Consider the following 21,758-nt stretch of genomic DNA (forward strand, 5'->3'; position numbering starts at 1 on the left):
GCTTCATTATCCATTTGAGAGATGAACAGACTGAAGCCCAGAGAGGGAAAGCCACATGCCCAAAGTCACACAGCAAATTAGTGGAAAAGTTGGGATCAAATCCCAGGGTCAGACTGGCTTCCTATCCAGGGCTCGTCCCACAACTCACTGCTGCCCCAAATCCATGGAGCACCTTCATTTACAGAATTTTCCCAACCATGAAAAGGGTACCAGAATTATTCAGCAGCCCACTGCATTCTAGGAAATCACCTAGTTGCTGGAGACCAGATAGTCAAGGCTGAATAAGCACAGAGAGAGGGCATTGGTGGCAACCCCAGCCCTGGGGATGGGGCTTGATGCCCCTAGCCCCAGGCACAGGGCCTGCCATTTTGGTCTTCCAGCCCCTGCTGCAGAACTTCTGTGGAATCCCTGATACCACTCAATCCTGGACCTGCTTCATGGGCATCTTTTCCTTCTGAAGGCTGGACAGGGCACTAGGGAGGAAGGAGTCCTGAGCAATGGTGGGTTTTAGCCCATGGTCCTACTACCCGGGCCTGCCCTAACAGGGCTGGCCTACACCTCTTCCCAATTGCTGGTGTACAAACATGTACTCCCATGAGTGACTCCCATACATGCTTGTATACATCTCTGATTTATAGGCATACCTGAGTGTGCACACATCCACCTCTTCTGGACAACCTTGGATATCCACGTACACACACACATGGACTCATGTATACTTTTACACATGCAGTTTACCTACCTCAGTCATACACCCATGCACATGTGCACATAAGCACCAGATACACGATGTGCAGACACATCTCTAAATCCTACCTAAGGCATCAGGTACTTGAGCATTCATTTTCACATGCATGTGCTCACACAGACACAAGCAGTTCTGTGCACATACCTCCTCTCCACGTCCTGGATGGTCTCTGGCAGCTGTACTTGCTTCGTCTCTGGTAGCAGGAGGGCAGTGCAGGTAAGCCAGCAGGGCAATCCCCCCATAAGTGAGCTTGAGCAGTGACAGCCATACTCCCATCTACTAAGGCCACCAGTGGGACCAAAGAGCCCCACAGCTGGCACACCAGTGCAGTCAGCCCCATCCCTGTCTGTTCAGAGAGAGGATGGGGGGAAAGGTTGGTGTTCACATCTACTTAGGGTCATGCCTCACAGGGCTCCCATCCTGGGATGGCAAGTCCTGGTACCCTTTTCTCCCCAGATGACTTCTTTCAGGTTGTCCTCTCATCTGTCCAGCGACCCCCAAGCCAGCATTCACCAGAGGAGGGGACCCCCATTCTGACAGTACCAATCAGGTACTGCTGAAGGAAAAGAAATATCATCAGAAGGGGGCTGGGGAAAGGGTAATGTGGAAGGAGGAGGGCCAGCAGCAGCTCCTAGGACCCTGCTGTGTTGGTAGAGGAGGAGCAAGGCTTTCTAAACACACCCAGCTGCCTACAAGTCTTCTCCACACCTGCCAATAGCTAGCTGAAAGGGCACCAGGAAGCGCCTGGGTGGCTAAGTTGGTTGAGTGTGGTCACTGGATTTTGTCTCAGGTCATGATCTGGGAGTGGTGGGATGAAGCCCCACCTCAGCGATGTGGGAGTCTGCTTGAGATTTTCTCCCCTTCCCTCTCCCTCCCCATCTGCCCCTTCTCCCCCACTCGAGTACTCAGACTCTCTTGCGCGCACACGCTCTCTCTCTCTCTTACTAAAATGCATAAAATCTCTAGAAGCCCCAGGCCTTAAGTCCAGAAACAACCCCTGGGCTTTGGTGAATGGGAAGGAAAGGGCGGATGGCGCTTTTTGTATTAAAAGAGGTCCAGAAAAGAGTGACCTTGCTCAGGGTCACTTAGTAAAGATAAAATGCTCTTCCTTGTCCCAGACTTAAGCACAGATGGCTCTGATTTGCTCTGTATTCGAGATGTATAAGGAATGGGTGGGAGGAACTGGGCTTCAGTGTGTGTGTAGGGTGTTGGTAAAAAGATGTGACTACAAGCCCTCCCCCAGGTGGATTGCCTGGGATGCAGGCTCCCCTCACCTGAGCACAGTAGGGTACAACTCCGACGTGAACAGGTAGGCAGTGGTGAAGGCAGCTTCAGAAAAACTCTTCCCTATCACCACTAAAGTGGTGCACCAGGCCCACATCTCTGGAGGAAAAAGGGGTTCAGGTAGTGAGCAGGCCTTGTGCGAGACCCAGAACTCCCAGAATGGGAGGTTCCCCTAGTGGAATGGAGGGGCTGTGCTCTTGGCACAGGAGGCGGGGCCTCTGAGTGAGGCTCCCAGTGGTCACCAGTAGACTACTGCCCAAGGCAAGGGTGGTGCCCAGCAGCATTCCTGCTTGCACTAGACAGTGTCCCACATGGCGCACCAACAGGTCGACCAACAGCTTGGAGGGCACCTCCACAGCCCCGAACAGCAGCTGCATTTGGTACATGTCCAGCCCCAGCCTTGACACATCCAGGCTCAGGCCATAATAGGAGAAATTCACTCCAAACCTGAAGGGGGTCGCAATGCCACTCAGGGTCCCTCCTTTTCACCCCCCACTCCTTGTCCTCTCTTCTTAGCTTTGACCTTTTAGGGAGACCACCTCACCCACCTCCAGAGCCCATTGCCCACCATCTTCCCTGTCCCCATAACCACCACCACCCCCCCGTGCAGCACGTGCCAATGGCCAAAGCATCTTTACCTAATCTTCACAGCAACCCTATTTTCCAAAAGAGGCTCTGGGGCTCAATATTAAGTGACCTATCCAAAGTCTCACAGTAAGAAAGCAGAGCCTAAATCTGAGCCCTGCTTCTGATGCCCATTCCATCTTGTGACCTTCCGGAATCCCATGCCCCTAAAGGCTGGTGGTCCTGCCCTGTACAGTTATAGTTCACTTGTCTCTCCTCCTCTCACACTCAGCACCATCCTGAAGTCTGCCCCTCTGTCTCCCCAGTATCCATCCCACCAAGCCCAGGCCAGCCCCGCTCCTCACCACATCACTATGCAGCATAGTGAGATGTGTTGGAGCCTTGGGGTCCGGAACAAGTCTAGGTACAACAGTCTTTGTACCACTCGCTCTCAAGTAACCACTTTGCTCAGGGTCTGGTGGGATAGAAGGAGAGTTTGTGACGTCAGAGTTGACTGTGGGCCTTAGCTAGGCACACTGATCTCTCTGGGTCTCTACTCCTTCAACAGCAGGGGTTGCGGATGCACTTGCAAACTGAGTAGGGTGGGCCCTGAGTTAAGGATGTGACCCACCAAAACCAGGTAGGACATCCTGAAGAGTTCATAACTCTACTGGGGACCAGGAGCTTTTCCTACACACATAGTGGGTCCCAGGAAGAGGGTGCTTGACATAGGCCACACACACTCACATGCATACACACATGCACCCCCCCACACACATGCACTTGCATGCACTCACATACATTCATCCTCACCTCCTGGCTCAGGCTGTCCACACCCATGGGCCACCCATTCAGCCTGGAACAGTGGAGCAGGTACTGTGGGCCTCCTCCACATGGCCCTGGGTCAGAAGCCAGTGTGCAGACTCTGGCACCCACCTGGGGGACAACAGGAGGCCCTTCAGGCAGAGCCCCACAGCCACATCCCTCTCCTGGGCATTCCACAGCCTATCAGCCTCCAGGCTCTTGCTCATGCAATCCCTCAACATGGAATGTACTTTCCTTCCCAAACCCTCACCTGATGAACCTTTATTCATCCTTTAAGCCCCAACTTATTTTTTTTTTTTTTGAATTTTTTTTTCCTTTAAGCCCCAACTTAAAAGTCACCTCCTACACATCCTTGCCCAGGCCTTGGTTCACCACAGCCTAGGATTGCCTTCTCTATTCAACCATATTGGTATCATTCCCAATACCTCAGGCCCCAGCATCAGCCACCCACCTCTCCCACAGGTGATGGGGGCATAGGATGAAGGAGAGACATACATACAGAAATCCCCAAGGGGCATCAAAAGTCAGTTTATTTCGGGGAAGCAATGAAATGCCTACCCTGCCTGGCTTCCTACCCTCTTGCTTGGGCTCCCTACCCCAATGCTAGTCCTGCCTCTCTGTCCTTGTCTCTCTTGTCATTCCTTCGACCATCTCCATCCCTCTGAATCTACCTTTCAGTCCTGGTCTCTGTCACTTTCCCTATCTTTTTTTTTAAGGTTTTATTTATTTATTAATAAGAGATACAGAGAGAGACACACACAGAGAGAGAGAGAGAGGCCAGAGACACAGGAAGAGGGAGAAGCAGGCTCCATGCAGGAAGCCCGACGTGGGACTCCATTCCAGGTCTCCAGGATCAGGCCCTGGGCTGAAGGAGGCGCTAAACCGCTGAACCACCCGGGCTGCCCCTACCTCTCTGTCTGATTCTGTCTTTGTCTCCCTACTGTTTCTATGTTCTCTATTTCTCTGCTTCTCATGTCCAATGTCATCTTCTTTGGTCGTTCACTCTTTTCCCATTTCTCAGTCACTGACTTTCTTTTCATCTCTCAAATATGAGGACATTTCTGTATTCAAACCTCAGCCTCTGATTAATTCTGTGTCTGGCTCCCTCCATCTACCAGTCCCGTATCAGGTACCTGACCAGTGCCAACAGCATCATGCATCACATCCCTTGTCCAGAAGATGCTGTCCAGGACAACCTGCCTCAGTGCAGTGTCCCACGTCCAGCCATTCCATTTCTGGGCCCAGGGCGGGGGCCAGAGATAGTTAGCAAGGATCAGATGGGTTCAGTCTCACCCCTGACAACTGCCTCCCTCCAGGCTTCTAGGCCCTGCCCGTCCTTTACCTGTCTCACCCAGTAGCATCACTATGATGGTGAAGCCAGCCAGAGCCATGCCAGTGATGCTGCAGGTGATGACAAACATGATGTAGCTGACCAAGGCTGTAGATGCCAGGCCTAGCACCAGGGAACTCACGTAGGCCACCAGCAACAGACAGTGCTGCCCAAACCTGTACAAGGGTCATGCAGGGTCAGCTCCCTATAGAAGGGAGTCCCACAACAGAGGTAAATGAAGCCCAGAACCCAACTAGTGGGAGAGGGTTCCCCATCCCTCTCCCTTGTTGGCACCCCCACTGTACCCCACCCATCAGGCCAAAGGCCACGGCCCCCACCAGCACACAAGCAAAAAAAGAAAGTGGAAGTGGCTTTGTTCAGGTCTTTCTGCTTGCACACGAGGTCCCACTGCAGGAATAAACAGAGAGGGGCCTCCCATCAGCACAGGCCCTTTCCAGCTAGCAGCAACCATTCCTCTGCAGACTCTGGGGCCTTCTGAAGTCAACGGTCCCATCCTGGTACCTCCATGTCAGACCCTCATCTATTCATCCCAACTTGGGTAAGACACTTTGCCCCTCCCCAATCCTGCAGCTTCAGCTTCTTCCTTGACTTTGACAATGGGTCTGCTCCTCTCCAGATTCTGCCCCCATCTGCATTCACTTCTAGATGGATTATATAAATCCCAGACCTAGGGCCAAAAAGAAGAGAAAGAAGGAGACCTATATTGTTTCTCCTCCTACTAGAAGCACCCTTCACTACTCTCTACCCAGCTCTCTGGAACTGTCTTGGCTCTTATCTGCCTTAATCACCTCCCAATTGATAATAGCAGCTCCCATGTATGGGCTCCTTACTACAAGCCAGGAACTAGGCTCAGTGCTTTAAATTCATAGATCTCATCTACAGATAGGTAAACTGAGACTTGGGAAAGTAAGGTAATATGTGTCTAATGCCCACATAGTAATCACCCAAGGCAGTGGCAGGCTCATTCCACTCACGTGTTCCCTAGCCTCCCCCTCGGGCACCTCGGTTGCAATGGTGGAGAACTCCAAGCAGTCATACTCCTAGACCTGAGGGCAGGGCCCTGTGGAAGGCTCACCCTCCAGCTGCCCAGGGCTCTGACCCACTCCCCAAAACATGGTGTTGGGGAGGGCCTGTGACTGGGTGAAGCAGAGGCAGGAGCTGAGGGTGCCATCAGGCTCCTAGGGCAGGTGGGCCATGCATCCTGGTGGCTGAAGTTGGCAGGGGCACCAGGCAGGGCACAGTGGTGGGCAGGTACAGCAGCCAGGAAGATAGGCAGGAGGAAGTGCATGGGCAGCAGCACTCGGGGCAAGGCCATCAGGGCCACGTTCCACAGTTGGAAGGGCCCAAAGCCGTCCACCTGGTCCAGTAGCTCCTCAAATCTCATGCCGCCCACCCACCAACAATTCTCAGTGTCGGTTTCCTCTGTAGTGCTCAATGCAGCACAGCCAATCCATTGCTTGGACCCTTGGACTCTGGAGGTAGGAGCAGTTAACTGAGGAGCAGAGAGCCTGCAGTCAGAATCCAGCCCTCAGGCTTAACTAAGCCAGGACTGGGCCCTCCCTGGCCATCAGGTCTTCAGGGATCCCTGCCTGTTTGGCTCAGAGCCTGGGGATAGGGCTGCCATCTATTCAGAGGTCATGACTCTGTGGCTCTGGGACTTACAGTGCTCAGGGACCAAGTGGGGTAGCCTTGGGTTGCCATGATGGGGTAGCTGGGTGTGCAGGAAGTGCTCCCCTAGCCCCTTGATCAACAAAGCTCCAGGAGTCCCTAAGAGGAGGAGCCCTCTGGGGCATGAGACAACTCTTCCTGGCATGCCCTTTGTCTTATTAAGATTTAGGTCAGCCTTTCCTAATGAAGCCACAGCTTGGCTGGGCCCTCAGGATTCAAGGCTGAGGGCCGGGGGCTCCTGGGTAGCTCAGTTGGTTAAGCATCCAACTGATAATTTTGGCTTAGGTCCTGATCTCATGGGTATGCAGCAGGGAGTCTGCTTCTCTCCCTCTACCCCTCCCCTCACTTGCTCTCTCTATCGCAAATAAATCTTTAAAAAAAAAAGAGGAAAAAAAAAACAAGACTGAGGGCCAGGTCCTTACCAGGTGAAGAGTTCTTTCTGCTCAGGCACAAAGCTTCTGTCTACCCCTAGGCGCCCACCTGAAGCTTATGCCCTGCCCTAAGACACACCTGGAGCAGTACTGGGCAGACTGGTCAATCTGGGGGATCCCAGACCCATCACTATCCCATTTTCCATGCACATAGTCCCTCCTGCTGGCCCCCTGCCCCTATTTTCAGAGCTTCCCCTTGGGGGATTGGTGAGTAGGGAAAGAGGTTTTGCCAAGGTCCTGCCATAGGTAGCTGCAATGCCTAAGACTCAGGGTTTGTCTGACCTTCACATTGAATTCTCATTCATGGCCTCTGCCACAAAAGCACAGCAGAGGCTGGCAATATCAGGTTAATTCTGATCTGCTTCTCCAAACTCTGGATTGGCAGAGCTGGGAGATTGTCAAATTTTTTTTCCAAGGACCCCAGATGTCTAAGCAAATAGACTTGTTAATCTAAAAAAAAGTTTGAAAACCACTAATTTAATCTAGCTCTCACTTTGAACAACTAAGGAAATGGGGGTGGGGAGGGAGTGCTTGCTGGGGGCACACAGTGGCTCAGCAGCCCAGTGGAAGAGAGGACCAGGACCCCTGCCTCTGGCCCAGGTCTTTTTTGTTTGTTTGTTTGTTTGTTTTGTTTTGTTTTGTTTTGTTTTTAAGATTTATTTATTTATTCAGAGCGAGAGAGAGAGAGAGAGAGAGAGAGAGAGGCAGAGACACAGGCAGAGGGAGAAGCAGGCTCCATGCAGGGAGCCTAATGTGGGACTTGATCCTGGGACCCTGAGATCATGACTGAGCTGAAGGCAGATGCTCAACCACTGAGCCACCCAGGCATCCCTCTTGTTTTCTCTTATATGCTGTTAACATTTGCCTTTATACTGTAAATGTGATCTGCTTTTGACTTTTTAAAAAATTAATTGAGAAAGAGCACATGTAGGGTGGGGTGGGGTGGGTAGGAGGGGCAGAGGGAGAGAGAGAGTCTTAAGCAGACTCCCCTCTGAGCACAGAGTCCAGCTTGGTGCTTGAGCTCGAGACCCTAGGATCAGGGCCCTGAGATCATGACCTGAGTGGAAACCAAGAGTCAGCCACTTAATCGACTACACCACTCAGACACCCCTGCTTTTTACTTTTTTTTTTTTTTGCTTTTTACATTTTTAAACAAGAAGGAAGGTGAAAGCATGTGGAGGCCACACTGAAGTCTGGTCAGTTAGGACCTAGAGCCCCCAGAAATGCAAGTCAGAAGAAAGGGGATCCCGGGAGGCAAGGATGGGGACAGAAGACAGTTACACAGGCTCTGGGATGTCAAAGCTGCACCTGTGGTATTCTCAGAGGGAAAGCAGAACTTAGAGCCATGACCCTTTGACCTTTGATCCCAGGCACAGCCAGGAGCATGTCCTGGGACGGAAATTGTTTATGTGTTGCCTTGGTGAAAATTTTGCACTTGGTGGACAAGGGTCCAAACTGCAAAAGGTACAGCAAGTGTCCTGAAGGAAAGCCTCCCTTCCCCCTCAGCCTTCCTCTCTGAAGCAACCAGAGACCTCTCACTCATCTAAATAGCTGCCCATTATATCCATGGCTCTTTTATGTATTCTTAGTCTTGGAGACCAGTCCTTAAGTGTATACAAAGTATATATACCTCCTTCACCCTGGAGCCTCACAGTACCCACTGATAGGGTCCCCATTGTATGGGGGGCCATACGGTACTAGTCAGCCCCAATTAGTGGGCATTTAGATTCCTTCTGAACTTTTTAAAAAGTAGGCTCCATGCCCAACATCGAGGCCTGAACTCAAGACCCCAAGATCAGAAGTCGCATGTTCTACTGACTGAGCCAGCCCAGTGCTCCTGAACTTTTGCTTTTATAGGTCCACTGTCTCTTATCCAATCATTGGGATTAGATTTCTTTTGGAATTCAGATTTTTAAAAAAAATTTTTAATTACATATATATATAATTACATAATTATACTTAATACACATTCCACAATGTTAGAAACAAAAGCAAAAGAAAAATTAAATTTCCCTTCTACTTTACAGCCCACTCACAAGTCCTTAAAAAGGCAGAATGACATTCCTCTACTGCCTCAATGTTAATACCTTGCTAAGGGCAAAAGCAATCTTAGCTTGGCACCAGGATCCTATAAGGCTCCTTTAACATAAAACAATTCCTTTGAAAACTTTCTCTATATCTACCACCCCAGATACATGTTGGCAATCATCCCCCAAGCATATGACCTGCCAATATACATCTAAAAGGTCTCAGGACTCAGATTTTATTAGATGGTAATAAATGACCTTTTCCTAACAACAACTAGCCCCCTCAAGGTCCTGGAAACCTTGCTTCCAAAATTCTTTAGAGACTTATGCTCTCCCTAACCCCCTCCCAATTTGAAAGTATATAATGGGTCACTCTTCACGACCCTGGTGCAGCTCCTTCTGCCCATGGGTGCTGTCCCTGTGCTTTAATAAAACCACCACCTTTTTGTACCAAAGACATCTCAAGAATTCTTTCTTGGCTGTCAGCTTCGAACACCAATATCTTTCCAATATCATTCCATATATTATGGAATACTCTAATAGGGATCCCTGGGTGGCTCAGCAGTTTAGCGCCTGCTTTAGGCCCAGGGCATGATCCTGGAGATCCGGGATCAAGTCCCTTGTCGGGCTTCTTGCATGGAGCCTGCTTCTCCCTCTGCCTGTGTCTCTGCCTCTCTCTCTCTCTCTCTTTCTGTGTCTCTCATGAATAAATGAATAAAATCTTTTAAAAAAATACTCTAATAGGATCTAAGGCAATACCCCATTATCAAAAACATAGATATTGCCATTGTAAACATAAATGATAAGCGGAATTAATAATGACTTTAAATGGTATTGTTAAGTCTTGATACCAGATGAACTTGTGCCAATCTAATAAAAAAGCTCTCATTTCCAGACGTTTTGAGTGTGAGATCGCAGCTGAGGTTTTGTGGGGTTTCGTGCAGAATACCGCAATGAGTAACTTTGAATACATGGAATTTGGCAAGTTTACATGGCCATCTATCTATAGGCTATGTTTCTAGAAGCGGAGGTGGTAGGTCATAGGCTACATTCATTTATAATTTCTGTAGATGTGGCTAGAATAATGACCATTGTTTCTCTTTGCCTGTGAGCTGCTTAGCTTTATGATTTACCAAACACTTGTGTCTGTTAACTTTGAGGCAATGAAACTCCTTCCTCTCTCCCTCGGCATAAAGCTAGACTCAAGTATCCTGGATCTTGGAGAGACAGCCTGGGAAGCTGACAGGATGCACGCTTTGCTGTTGGAGACAGAGGGTAGCCCTCTTCACTCAGTTTGAGCCTGTATCTGTCCTGTAAGCTTCAGTTTCCATCTCTGTAGAGACAATCTGCCTCTATGACAGTCAATCCCCACTTGCCCACCAACTTGCACTCTTCTCCCCTGCCCACCCCCAGACCTGGGCTTTGCCCTCTTCCCCAAAGGAAGAAGAGTCCAGGCCAACAGAACGAAAGGTCCACAGGCTTTTTAATGGTGTGATGGCTACTTCCCTTCCAAGACCCGATCTAATCATGACAGCGGCTTCCAGGGTGTTGGGGGTGGGGGTGGACAGGTGCAGGGTGGACAGAGGCCATGCAGTGACTGGGAAGAGGTGGGGAGGGTGTTACATTCTGTTTGGCATGTAAACATTCTTCAGTGGCTTCCCTGGGGGAGGGGGAGGGCACCTCCCTGCCACCCACTCCATACCCACCAAGGCTGATCCCCGGAGCTGAGAAGACTGAGCCAGGCCCCTGTGAGGGGCTGGGAAAGGGGGAGCCCATGTGCCTGGGGCACAGCCCTTCTCCTGCACCTGCTTCGTGCACAGTGTGGCTTGGAAGGGGGCACATGTTCTGGGGTAAGCAGATCTGCATCTGAGCCAGTGACACAGGTTGTCTCGATGGGGAAGTGCTAGGAGGATGGGGTGGTGGTGGTGGTGGTTATGGCGGTGGACACTCCTATATAGGGAAGGGGTTCAGAACTAGTAGGGCGTGGTGGAGGGGATGGGTGCTTGAGGGGGAAGAGGCTACAGCTGGGGTTGGGGACACTGGGAGGTGTGTTTTCCTCTGCCCTAGATCCTTCCTGGGGAGAGGAGCAGAGTCAGTCGCCTAGTCCCCTCCCATACTTACCCCTTCCCTGCCTCCCCCACCTCGGTGACATTCAATGACGCAGAGGCCTGAGGTCAGATGGGAGCCCTAGGGAGGTCTGGAATCCCAAGAGCAGACAGGGTTTTGCGTCTCTGCCCAGCTCCAGTGCTGGGTGAAGCTGGGAGTGGAATGGGCCTGGGGCTTTCTCAGGCTGCCCCCTTTTCCTCCCAACACCAAACCAGGGTGTTATTGGTCCTGGGGCAGGGGTGAAGCTGGGGGCCCTACATTCACGGTTCGGTTGGTGGCAAGGAGCAGGCCCAGGACCTGGGCACCAGGGGTCATGCCCTGGTCCCCACCTGGCTCGAGCTGATTGTCATTCGGAGAAGCTCTAGGTGGGAGGGAGTGGACCCTCTTCCACCCCCTCTGCTGGACCCAGAGGGCAGTAGAGGTCTTGGGAGGGTCTCGGGTTGACAAAGAGGGCTCTGTCCGGAGAGGTTTCCTGAGTGTTCTGGGAGCTTCTGCGTCAGCATGAGATGGACCTCGAAGGCTGTCCACCCTGGAGTCCTCCCCTGGGCTGGTTTGCAGAGAAGCCACCACCTTGGTGTGGAAACAGCTGCCCACGCCTGCTGACTCTCCAAGAGGGGCTTCAGCTGGCACCACCAGGCTGCTCTCAGGGCCAACTTCCTCACGGGCATCCTTCGGAACAATGGTGGTTGGATGCTGCCAGACCACTGGGACATGTTGGGGCCTTTCTTCCTCTTCCCCTGGTTGCCTTGCTCTCTGTGACCCAGAGAAGAACAGAGGGACCAGGCCAGGGGACAGAGGCTGAGGCTGCTGAGGATGGAGAAGGCCTGCAGGGGACCTGTCCTGGATAGACAGAGCTGGCTGTCCCTTCTGCAGCCTGTGTGCTGCGTGGCCCAGACGTAGGCAGTTGAGGCTCATGATGAGGTGGGATGAGCTATGCAGGAGCCAGACCCAGGAGGAAGCCCCATATCCATTCATGGAGCAGCACAGCCCTCACCCTCTACAGGGACAGCTCAGCTGCATGGGTTGGGGTTAGTACAAGAGGGGACAGGCTGAAGGGTTAGCTGGGGGAGAAGGGGGCTTAGGCTGGACCCATCACACAAGCACACAATCTGGAAGTTAGCAGGGCCTTTCTGCCTTGAGTCCAGGGGCCAGCTGTCTGTCTGCCTATTTCTGCTGTCTCTGCCCACTGGGGGAGATGATGGTCTGATCCAGCCCACTCCTCCCACCCCAGGAGAACAGAAAGGGTGACCCGGCCAGAACTGAATCCCTGAATCTCTAAAGGGTCAGTGCAGAGAAGATGAAAACCAGCCATTCTTCACCTCCAGTGAACTCAAGAGAGAGGGAAGTCGGCTGAAACTGCAGCAGGCAGGACTGAGGTTAGATGGCAAGAAGGAATTCCTGATGGTGAGGGGTCCTGAGCACTAGATCAGGAGGCCAAGGGAGGGGTTGAAAACTTTTTTTAAAGCCCCCTCCAACTTCCCATTGGGAAACACCTGCCCAGGAAGGCAGCCCACACATACTCGATGGTTCCCACTGAGGACCCACACAAATTTATGGGGAGGAGGACTCTGCACCCTAGGGGTGCAGGAGAGCAGCCCCCCAATTACTTGCCCACTGCTCCCCACAGGGGTGTCAAGGATGGAGCTGACTTTGGGGCTGGTCAGACTTGCCTCCTCACACCTGAGTAGACCAATGGCCCTTAGGTCCCAGCTCCTCGCGCACACACACACACACATCCCCGCCCCCAGCCTGGTAGCTGAGAAGAGGCCTTTTGGACCACCACTGGCTCCCAGGAGATTGCGGGGTTGGCCCCGGGACCGGGAGGAGCCTGGAACTTCCACTTCCGAAATCTGAGGCTGCCTTTCTCAAAGGGGGAGGGGGTGGGTGCACTTGGGCTAGAAGAAGGCCGGGAGGAGGGAAAGGCGCCGCAGGTGGTGTAAGCAGAGGTCCCTGGGGGAGCACGGAGAGCAGCAGAGGCCTGGCGGGTGAGGGGGGCGTCCCCATTGGTGAAGTCCTCGGTGAAAAAGTGGCTGAGCCTTCCCCGGGGCGGAGGGTGAGCCTGCCCCACCCGAAGAGCGGCAGGGGGAGGGCAGGGGTCACGGAGAGGGGGCGGAGGACGGGGAGGCGGGCCCTGCCCCCGCGGCGCCGAGTGCCCCTCGGGCCGGGCCGGCAGGGGGCGCGACGAGTGCTGGCGCGCGGCCTCGCGGGTGCGGGCGGGAAGCTGGGGCCGCGGGTGGCGCGCGTCAGGCGCGTAAGGCTGTGCTGGGAGCTGTTTCAGTGTGGCCGGCTGCGGGTGGGGGGCCGGGGCCGGGGCCGGGGTCAGGGTGGGGGGCCCGCGGAGAGCCGCGCGCGTCATTATCTGGCCCCGGCCCGGCCCTCCGCGACCCCCGCCCGGCCTTTGGTTGCTGCGCGCTGAGTCTGGAGTTTCCCTCTGGGTCCTTTCTTGGGGCCCCCCGGGGAGGGGGTGCCATCGGGCTGGGCCCGGGCCTGCGGGGCGCCCCGGGGCGGGGGCCCCGCAGGCCGGGCCTGGTGCGAGGGGGAGGAGCTCTCCTTGCGGGACAGGGACTGGCTCCGGGGGGACGCGCTGGGATGGCGGGGCGCGGCGGAGGCGGGCGGGCCGGGACTGCGCGGGGCGGGGGCCCTGGTGCCGGCTGGGGCTCGCCCGGGGCCCGGGCCGCGGCCCGGGGGCTGTTTGGGGCGGAGGTCAGCGGTGGCGGCCGACCCCGGAGGCTTCTGCAGCTGGAGCCTGCGGGAGGAGGGGAGGGGGGAAGGCAAGAGAAAATAGGAGGGCAAAGAAACAAAAAAGAAGAGACATTTTCAGAATCTGAGCACTGAGCCCTGGAGCCCTGCGTCCTCCACTGGCCGAGGCTGCGGAGACAGGGCACAGGTGGGTAAGCTAGGGCTGGGGCTGCATCCTCCAGGACAGGACCTCTAGGGCCACACACTCCGGGGCTGCTACCTGAGGGCTTGCTGCCGGCTCTCTTCGACGGTTCTATTTCATCTTTCAATGTCCATATGGATTTTACATTCTACGCTATAACCTACCGCTGTTTACATTGATATGAATAGTGTTTTCTCCCAACTACTCTGGTCTCAATCCTCCGGCTTCAAATGCCTCGGGGCACACCAGAGGCTATGTGTGAGCCCCAATGACCCCCATGAACCTTTCCCAAGCTTGGCCTCCCTGGCCCCCCCTCCTCTAGACATGTTCACTGTAGCCACCCACCTGAGCCCAGGGACCGGGCTGGGACCTGAGTCAGAAGGGACAGTTAGTTGGGGAGGTGGTGAACAGGAGATGTAGCTGAGGGTCCATCCTGCATCCTCACGGGGCCCTGACCTTGGCTCTGGGGAAGCTCCTGCCGGTGGAGGCCTTCTGGGGTCACCATGGGCCCACCTCAGGCTGGCAGCAGTTTCTCACCTGCTGGTGATGGCTGTGTCCGATGCGGGGGCAGCGCCGTGGGGTCTGCCGGGGGACTGCTGGGCTGCAGCAGGCGTGGGCATGCGGATGCTGATGGGGCGGGGAATGCGGCTCCGCGTGGCGGCTGCCCGCCCCGCTTTCCTGGGGGCCGCGGGCTCTGAGGCAGGCGTGTCCTCCTCCGAGCCCGTGCCTGAGAGCGTCTCCGAGGCCCGGCGCTGCTCCTCACTGGAGGAGGACGAGGCCCCGGAGGCCAGCCGCAGCAGCAGGCGGCCCTGCCTCTTCTCCATCACCAGCCGCGCCAGGTCCTGCTGTGGTCGGGCCCTCTTGCCCCACCGCTCTTTGGCCGACAGGGAGCCCGAGGGCTCTGAGCCCGTGTCCTCCTCAGACAGCAGGACAGGGATCCGGCTCCTGGGGCGAGAGCCGGGCATGGCATGGCGGCTGGGGGAGACGGTGACCAGTTTCTCGGGGCCTGGCTCCGGTGGGGACGCTGGAGCTGGCCCGTTGGCAAGGGCTGGGCCATTGGGCAGTGAGTCTGTGGCCACCTCCGAGGGGGTGTCCCCGGGAGGGGCAGACAGAGCACAGCTCTCCAGCCCTGACGGGGCGATGCCGTTCTCCAGGGGCACGGAGGCCCCCTCCTCCACAGCCTTCCCGTCAGAGGGTGCCTCCAGACCCAGCTCACCCCCAGCACCCAGCTCCTCGGGCCGGGAGGCTTGTCCGCCGGAAGACATGACGTTGAGGTGGGTTTTCTCTGCAATGTGCACAAAGGTCCTCTCAACTTTGGTGAAGGGTGAGGAGGTGACTGCCACTCCTCCTGCCCCTGTGGTCACTGCCCCGGCCCCTGGCCCTGTCCCAGGTCCAGGGGGCTTGGGCTCAGACTTGAGGACAGAGGACAGGGTGCCTGGCTCAGACACGTCTAGCTGGCTGCCAGTGGGCTGGGGCCGCTCTTGCTGAGGAGTAAGGGCAGCCAGAGTGCCCAGGTCAGGGTCAGGGGCCAGGTCGGCAGTGACGGGCGACTTCTTCATGTCGCCAGGGGAGACGAGCACCAGCGTTTTGGAGCCCTCCTCAGGCTCCAGGTCCCCGTCGGCCATGGAGGCCCGGCCCCTGGACTCCTTCTGGTCATCTGCCAAGAGTGTGGATGGGGCACCCTCTTGGCTCCGATCAGTGCTCCTTTCACTCCCATCACTGCTGGAGCCACTGCGAGGCCCCAGCACTTCCCCTAGAGCCACTGCCTCCTCCTCCTCCTCCTCCTCCTCCTCCTCCTCCTCCTCTTCTTCCTCTTCCTCCTCCTCCTCCTCCTCTTCCTCTTCCTCTTCCTCTTCCTCCTCCTCCTCTTCCTCCTCCTCTTCTTCCTCCTCCTCTTCTTCTTCCTCCTTCCCGTTAGCTTGAGGCTGAACAGGAGCCAGTGGGACCTGGGGGGTGGTGAGCAGCACGTGGGAGAAGCCCACCCTCCGGACCCTGTTGAGCAACCGAGCCCGTTCTCGGTAATCAGAGAGGTCTTTCTTGAAGTCCTGGTAGGGCAGGCTCAGAGGCACAGCTCGTGGGAGACCATTGACCTCGAACGGGGGCGCCACAGAGAACACCTGCAAAGGGCACACACAGGGACTCTCTGAGGTCACCTGCCTAGCTGGGCCCAAGGAGCCCTGGACTTCACCCACAAGCTGGGAGGCCCACTTGCCTAGGCGTGTGCACCACAGTGTGTGCTCCATGAGGGGGGACATTGGATCTGTTCTGTTCATTGCTCTATCCCCCAAGGCCTAGAATGGTCCCCAGCACCTAGTGAGTGCTCATCTCTCATGAAGGATTGTGTGCATGCTCCTATTCCCGTGAGGCCCCTGGCCCTGATCCTGGCAATCTCTCTGTCTCCCATCTCCCTCACTCATCTCTTTTCCTCCAAAACCCAGAACCAGCTCTAGTCCAGTTAATAGGAGACAATGACAGCTGTAAGACATCATAGACACCATGTAGATCAACTCTCCCTTTGACAGAGGAGGAAACTAGGTCCAGGAAGAAGCAGCAGGTGTCTGGGTCAGCCCTCATTGCCTCCTCATAGAACACAGTTTCTCTGCAGCCAGGGAGTTGGCCACCAGGGCCGTCAGGGCCTGTGTAGGACCAGGGCAGAGTTCACCTGTCCTCTGCACCCCAACATGCAGGCTGGGCCCCTGGAGCCCCAGCACCCCCTACCCTCCTCCCCTGTCTTGGCCTGTCAGTCAGGAACTGTCCAGCCCTCTACAGGTGTGTTTTGAGTCCACACTTCCTCCAGGAACTCACAGCTAGCTTATGAAGGGCAGTTTCTTTCCACTGAGTAAGTTTTCCCTTTTGAAGCTTTGGGCAGAGCCCTTGGCAATATAATGGCCTGTTCTTGGTTATCTAGACTCCTGCCACATCTCCCCTTAGCCTCCTTCCTTCCAGACTAGAAAGGCCTGCCCACTGTGTTCAGGACCTCAGTGCTCACATCTTGTCTAGCTCTGCCCTAGTGAACACACTCATGCACACACACGTGCGAGTGCACACGCAAATACATGCACATCTCCAGGCACCCCTAGTGCACCAGGCCCCATCAACGCTGACACGTTTTTGTTTCAGGTGGGGATGGTGGTGAAGGTGGCCAGTGCTTTGTTGGCCTTTTTGAACAGCTGGGCCTTATCTTCCAAAACACAGCCCATCCAGCCCAGAGATCTGACACCTCCAACACTTTCAGGTGCCATCTAGACTTGCAGGGAGTCCTGCCAAGTATTCTTCCTAAACTTCTGTGTCAGCTGCCTCAACCCCAGGGGCACAGCCCTAACCTGCCCGGGGGTTCCCCAGCCATTGGCCTGTGTTCTTTTGCCAGCTCTGCCCATCTCTCCTCCCTACAGCTGCTAGAGTGATCTTCCTGAAACTTAAATCTGATCCTATCTCTGCTTCAAACATACAGAAACCCAGAGTAGCCCCACAGTCCTCAGGGGACAGTTCCAGTTCTTGGCTTGGCACATAACAACGCTGCCCCACCCCCATGGGCTGGCTCCTACCTCCTCCTCTAACCTCACTTCTAACAACTCCCTTGGATCCCTGCCTTGTGTTCTAGCCGTGCTGATGCTACCACCAGTAGTTCCCTAAATGTATTATGCTTCTCACACTCCTGTCTTTCCCTCTGGCAGTTTCCTCCGCCTGGGGTCCCTGTCATTCACTCTACTCACATAACACATACCTATCCTTCCTCTAAGACTGAGCTCCTTCCTGTCTAACCAGCCTTCCTTTTTTTTTTTTTTTTAAGATTTTATTTATTTATTCATGAGAGACACAGAGAAAGAGAGGCAGAGACACAGGCAGAGGGAGAAGCAGACTCCAGGGAGGGAGCCCGACGTGGGATTCGATCCCGGGACTCCAGGATCAGGCCCTGGGCCAAAGGCAGACGCTAAACCACTGAGCCACCCAGGGATCCCTCAACCAACCTTCCAAAAAAACCTTCCTGTTCATCTGCCAAGCAGGTGTCATCACCCTCCTTTCTACTTGTTCCCCCACATCTGTCCCTTAGAGACACTTCACTGAGCCCCTTGAGGATCTTCCTTCCTTCCTTCCTTCCTTCCTTCCTTCCTTCCTTCCTTCCTTCCTTCTTTCCTTCCTCCCTCCCTCTCTCCCTCCCTCCCTCCCTTCCTCCTTCTCTCTCTCCCTTCCTTCCTTCCTTCCTTTCTTTCTTTCTTTCTTTCTTTCTTTCTTTCTTTCTTTCTTTCTTTCTTTCCTTCTTTCTTTCTTTCTTTCTTCTTTCTTTTCTTCTTCTTTCTTCTTTCTTTCTTCCCTCCCTCCCTGAAGAAGTCCTGGAATGTCTATTGTCCTGGCCACCGTGGGGGAGGCTGTGAATCTGTGGATTATGTATTGACTAAGACAGATATGGTCCTTGTTTTCACAAAGTGTGCAATCTCTCTATTAGGAAGTGAAATTGGTTGGCAACGATTCAGTTGGAACTAGAGGATACCATGCTGAGCGAAATAAATCAGAGAAAGGCAATAATCATATGATCTCCTATGTGGAATTTAAGAAACAACACTGGATCATAGAGGAAGGGAAGGAAAAAGAAAATAAGACAAAATCAGAAAGGGAGACAAACCATGAGAGACTCTTAACTCTAGGAAACAAGGGACACCTGGGTGGCTCAGCAGTTCGGCATCTGTTTTTGGCTCAGGGTATGATCTGGGTCGGGGATCTAGTCCCACATTGGGCTTCCTGTGGGGAACCTGCTTCTCCCTCTGTCTTTGTCTCTGCTTCTCTCTGTGTCTCTCAGGAATAAAGAAATAAAATTAAAAAAAAAAAAACTCTAGGAAACAAACTGAGGGAATATAGTGGGGGATGGGATAACTGGGTGATGGACACTGGCACGTGATGGGACAAGCATTAGATGTTATATACAACTGATGAATTGCTGAACTGTACCTCTAAAACTAATAATGCACGATGTGTTAATTAATTGCATTTAAATTAAAAAAAAAAAAAAACTGGGACACCTGGGTGGCTCAGTGGTTTGGGGCCTGCCTTTGGCCCAGGGCATGATCCTGGAGTCCTGGGATCGAGTCCTGCATCGGGTTCCCTGCATGGAGCCTGTTTCTCCCTCTGCCTGTGTCTCTGCCTCTCTCTCTCTCTCTCTCTCTCTCATAAATAAAATATTTTTAAAAATTTAAAAATTTAAAAAACCTACATTTGACCAAAAAGGAAATGAAATTGGGATAATGCATACTCCACAGAGGTTGTGATCATAAATGAGGTCAGATAAGCAATGGGTCTAGCATAGAGCAGTTGCTCAATACACATCAGCTCCCTCCCACCCCTGCCTCCTGCCACCTTCCCTGCTCCTCTGGTTTGGACATCACTGCCTCCCTCCAACCCCAGCTATGCCTGGGTGCCACACCTATGGGAGATAGGGTAGCAAGAAGATAAAGGGCTCTCCCAGTTGAGGTGCCTGTGCAAAATAGCCCAAAGGCTGGTAGAGGCGAAGGCAGGAATCCCCGAAGCTGAGGATCTGCCCAAGGCTGTGACTTCTCCCCTCCTCAACTGCCATAACCTTTCTCATGATCAGACCATCCATGAGGACGTGATAAGGGGGGGTGCAAGATGGGATAGCATGAGACCCCAGACAGGACCCTTGCCCACCCTGTCTGAGCCAGGCAGGGGACTTCTTAGAACATTGTCTTCTTCACATCTAGGCCAGAAGTCCCTAGCAATTGTTTTCTTTTTCTACACCATTCTCATTCTTCATGGATTCATTCATTTAGCAAACATTAAGCCCTGGTTCTATGCCAGGCCTTGTGCTGGGGCCCTCTGCCGTGCTTAGTTACCAACAGTAAGGCAAAAGATGACTGGGCAGAGGTGGAGGGGGTGCTGTGAGATCCCGAGGTGTGCCCATGGCATAGATGCTGGGGAACCTACAGACAGACACAGAGCTCTGATCATGTCCCCCTCCTGTCCAGCTCAGAACTCGTTCACCCATCACCAGATGCATCCCACCCAGCAGCACCTCTGCCTATTTGCCCTGGCCTATCTCTAACACTTTAAGCATCCCTAGCAGAACTTCCTTTTCCTCTGGCCAGGCCCTGGATCTCTTTAGAAAAGCCCCATCCGGGCAGCCTGGGTGGCTCAGTGGTTTAGCGCCACCTTCAGCCCAGGGCATGATCCTGGAGGCCTGGGATCCAGTCCCACGTCAGGCTCCCTGCATGGAACCTGCTTCTCCCTCTGCCTGTGTCTCTGCCTCTGTGTGTGTGTGTCTCTCATGAATAAATAAATAGAATCTTTAAAAAAAAGAAAAGAAAAGAAAAGAAAGAAAAGAGAGAAAAGGAAAGGAAAGAAAAGAAAAAAGAAAAGAAAAGAAAAGAAAGAAAAGAAAAAGAAAAGAAAAGAAGAAAAGGAAAGGAAAGGAAAGGAAAGAAAAGAAAAGAAAGGAAAGGAAAAGAGAAAAGAGAAAAGAAAAGAAAAGAAAAGAAAAGAAAAGAAAAGAAAGAAAAGAAAAGAAAAGAAAAGCCCCATCCATAGGACAGACCCTCCACTCACAGTGTACATGTTAGATGATCATATCTGGAACCCTCTCTCCTTCCATCTCAAAGCCCTCCCTTCTGTTGTGTTTTGTTTCTTTTGTTTTGTTTTGTTTTTGTTTCTTTTAAGACTTTATTTATTCGAGAGAGGCAGAGACATAGGCAGAGGGAGAAGCAGGCTCCCCACAGGGAACCCAGTGTAGGACTCTATCCCAGGACCCTGGGATCTGAAGGCAGACAATCAACCGCTGAGCCACCCAGGCATCCTGCTCTCACCTTCTGTTACATGGGAGGGACGGACACTGAGAACTGAAATCAGGCATCAGTGACAATGTCAGATTAGGAAACAGGCCTGGAGAGGGGCACCGGCACACCCACTTCACAAAGCATATCGACCAGGTGGCCCAGAGCCCCAAACTCTTTCCATCGCCTCACTGGCCTCCCACCCTCCCATGCAGGGAAAGCTGAGACCCTCTGCCCTATAGCAGGAAGAGCCACGAACCTCAGAGTGGGGACAGCTTTGCCCCAAGGATCACTGACCAGCCCATGGGCATCTGGACATGCTGTTTTGTTTTGTTTTGTTTTTCCATGCTGGGTTTTCCATTTCAGAATACCTCCACCACTCCCCATCTGGCTTCTTGCTGGGGAGGGCAGGCCTGGGCTCAAGTTTCTCCCTCCTCAGAGAATGGCAAGTCCTTCACACTCTTCCAGCCTCTCCTGAATGCCTGAGCTCAGTGAATATTCACCCATTTGCCCATGCCTTCCTGTGCTTGTTCATTCCACCAGTGATCATTAGACCTTAGGCCGCCTCTGCATGCTTGGCCCTGTAGGCTTGCAGACCCCATGGGAGGAGGACAGCAGTGACACTCTCCCATTTCAGCTCAGAGGGCAACAAGTGTACTGGGTGTCAACAAGGGAAAATCAGGGCCTGGAGATCTCACACCTTCCTACTCCCTTCCCAAGACAAGCGACCCTTTATGATTCTAATTTGCTTATTGTGGTTCTCCAGTTGGCTTGGCACAGTTTTACCTGGGTGTGTTTTTTAAACCTACAGAACCCTGAGTCCTTCCAGATTCTGTAGGTCATGTCTCCCTCCTGTCCTGCTGGCCCAGCCACATCTCTCTGTTTTAAAGCTCCCCGGTGATTCTGATGGAGTTTCATGAAAGGCGGATGTGGTAAGGGTGAATCATGGAGGAGGGGAGGCAGGCCACTGGAGCTGAGAACCTCAGAGAGAATGAAAGCCCTCGCCGTCCCCTGGCCTCCAATGAGCCCAGACCCAAAGGCTTCAGAGCCCCGCCAAGTCCATGTTTACTCCAGTGAACAGGAAAAGTGGAAGGAGG

General features: G+C 53.6%; 2 protein-coding genes across 8 annotated transcripts in view; both read right to left on the reverse strand.

Annotated features, from left to right (window-relative positions):
* Positions 1-181: 181 nt before the first annotated feature.
* On the reverse strand, positions 182-6,305 carry SLC22A7 (solute carrier family 22 member 7). The gene is given in 17 exon segments (XM_072832929.1): positions 182-473; positions 893-966; positions 968-1,021; positions 1,023-1,098; positions 2,023-2,131; positions 2,262-2,479; positions 2,962-3,071; positions 3,410-3,474; positions 3,477-3,601; positions 4,537-4,574; positions 4,576-4,614; positions 4,616-4,656; positions 4,773-4,952; positions 5,062-5,107; positions 5,109-5,183; positions 5,774-5,964; positions 5,967-6,305. Coding segments are annotated over 17 exon segments (1,686 nt in total). The 5' UTR covers positions 6,157-6,305; the 3' UTR covers positions 182-418.
* Positions 6,306-10,364: 4,059 nt separating this feature from the next.
* TTBK1 (tau tubulin kinase 1) overlaps positions 10,365-21,758 on the reverse strand; it is a 42,294-nt gene continuing 30,900 nt past the window's right edge. For 5 of the 7 annotated variants that reach the window (XM_072832942.1, XM_072832939.1, XM_072832941.1 and 2 more), the window contains 2 exons: positions 14,423-16,002; positions 10,365-13,750 (listed from right to left, as the gene is read on the reverse strand). In XM_072832942.1, coding sequence (XP_072689043.1) covers positions 13,360-13,750; positions 14,423-16,002 — 1,971 coding nt within the window. In that variant the 3' untranslated portion in view covers positions 10,365-13,359. The remainder of the gene's footprint in view (positions 13,751-14,422; positions 16,003-21,758) is intronic. The other 2 variants (XM_072832940.1, XM_072832943.1) reach the window with 2 other exon arrangements.

This window comes from Canis lupus, chromosome 7, assembly GCF_048164855.1.
Source record: "Canis lupus baileyi chromosome 7, mCanLup2.hap1, whole genome shotgun sequence".
Lineage (NCBI taxonomy): Eukaryota > Metazoa > Chordata > Mammalia > Carnivora > Canidae > Canis > Canis lupus.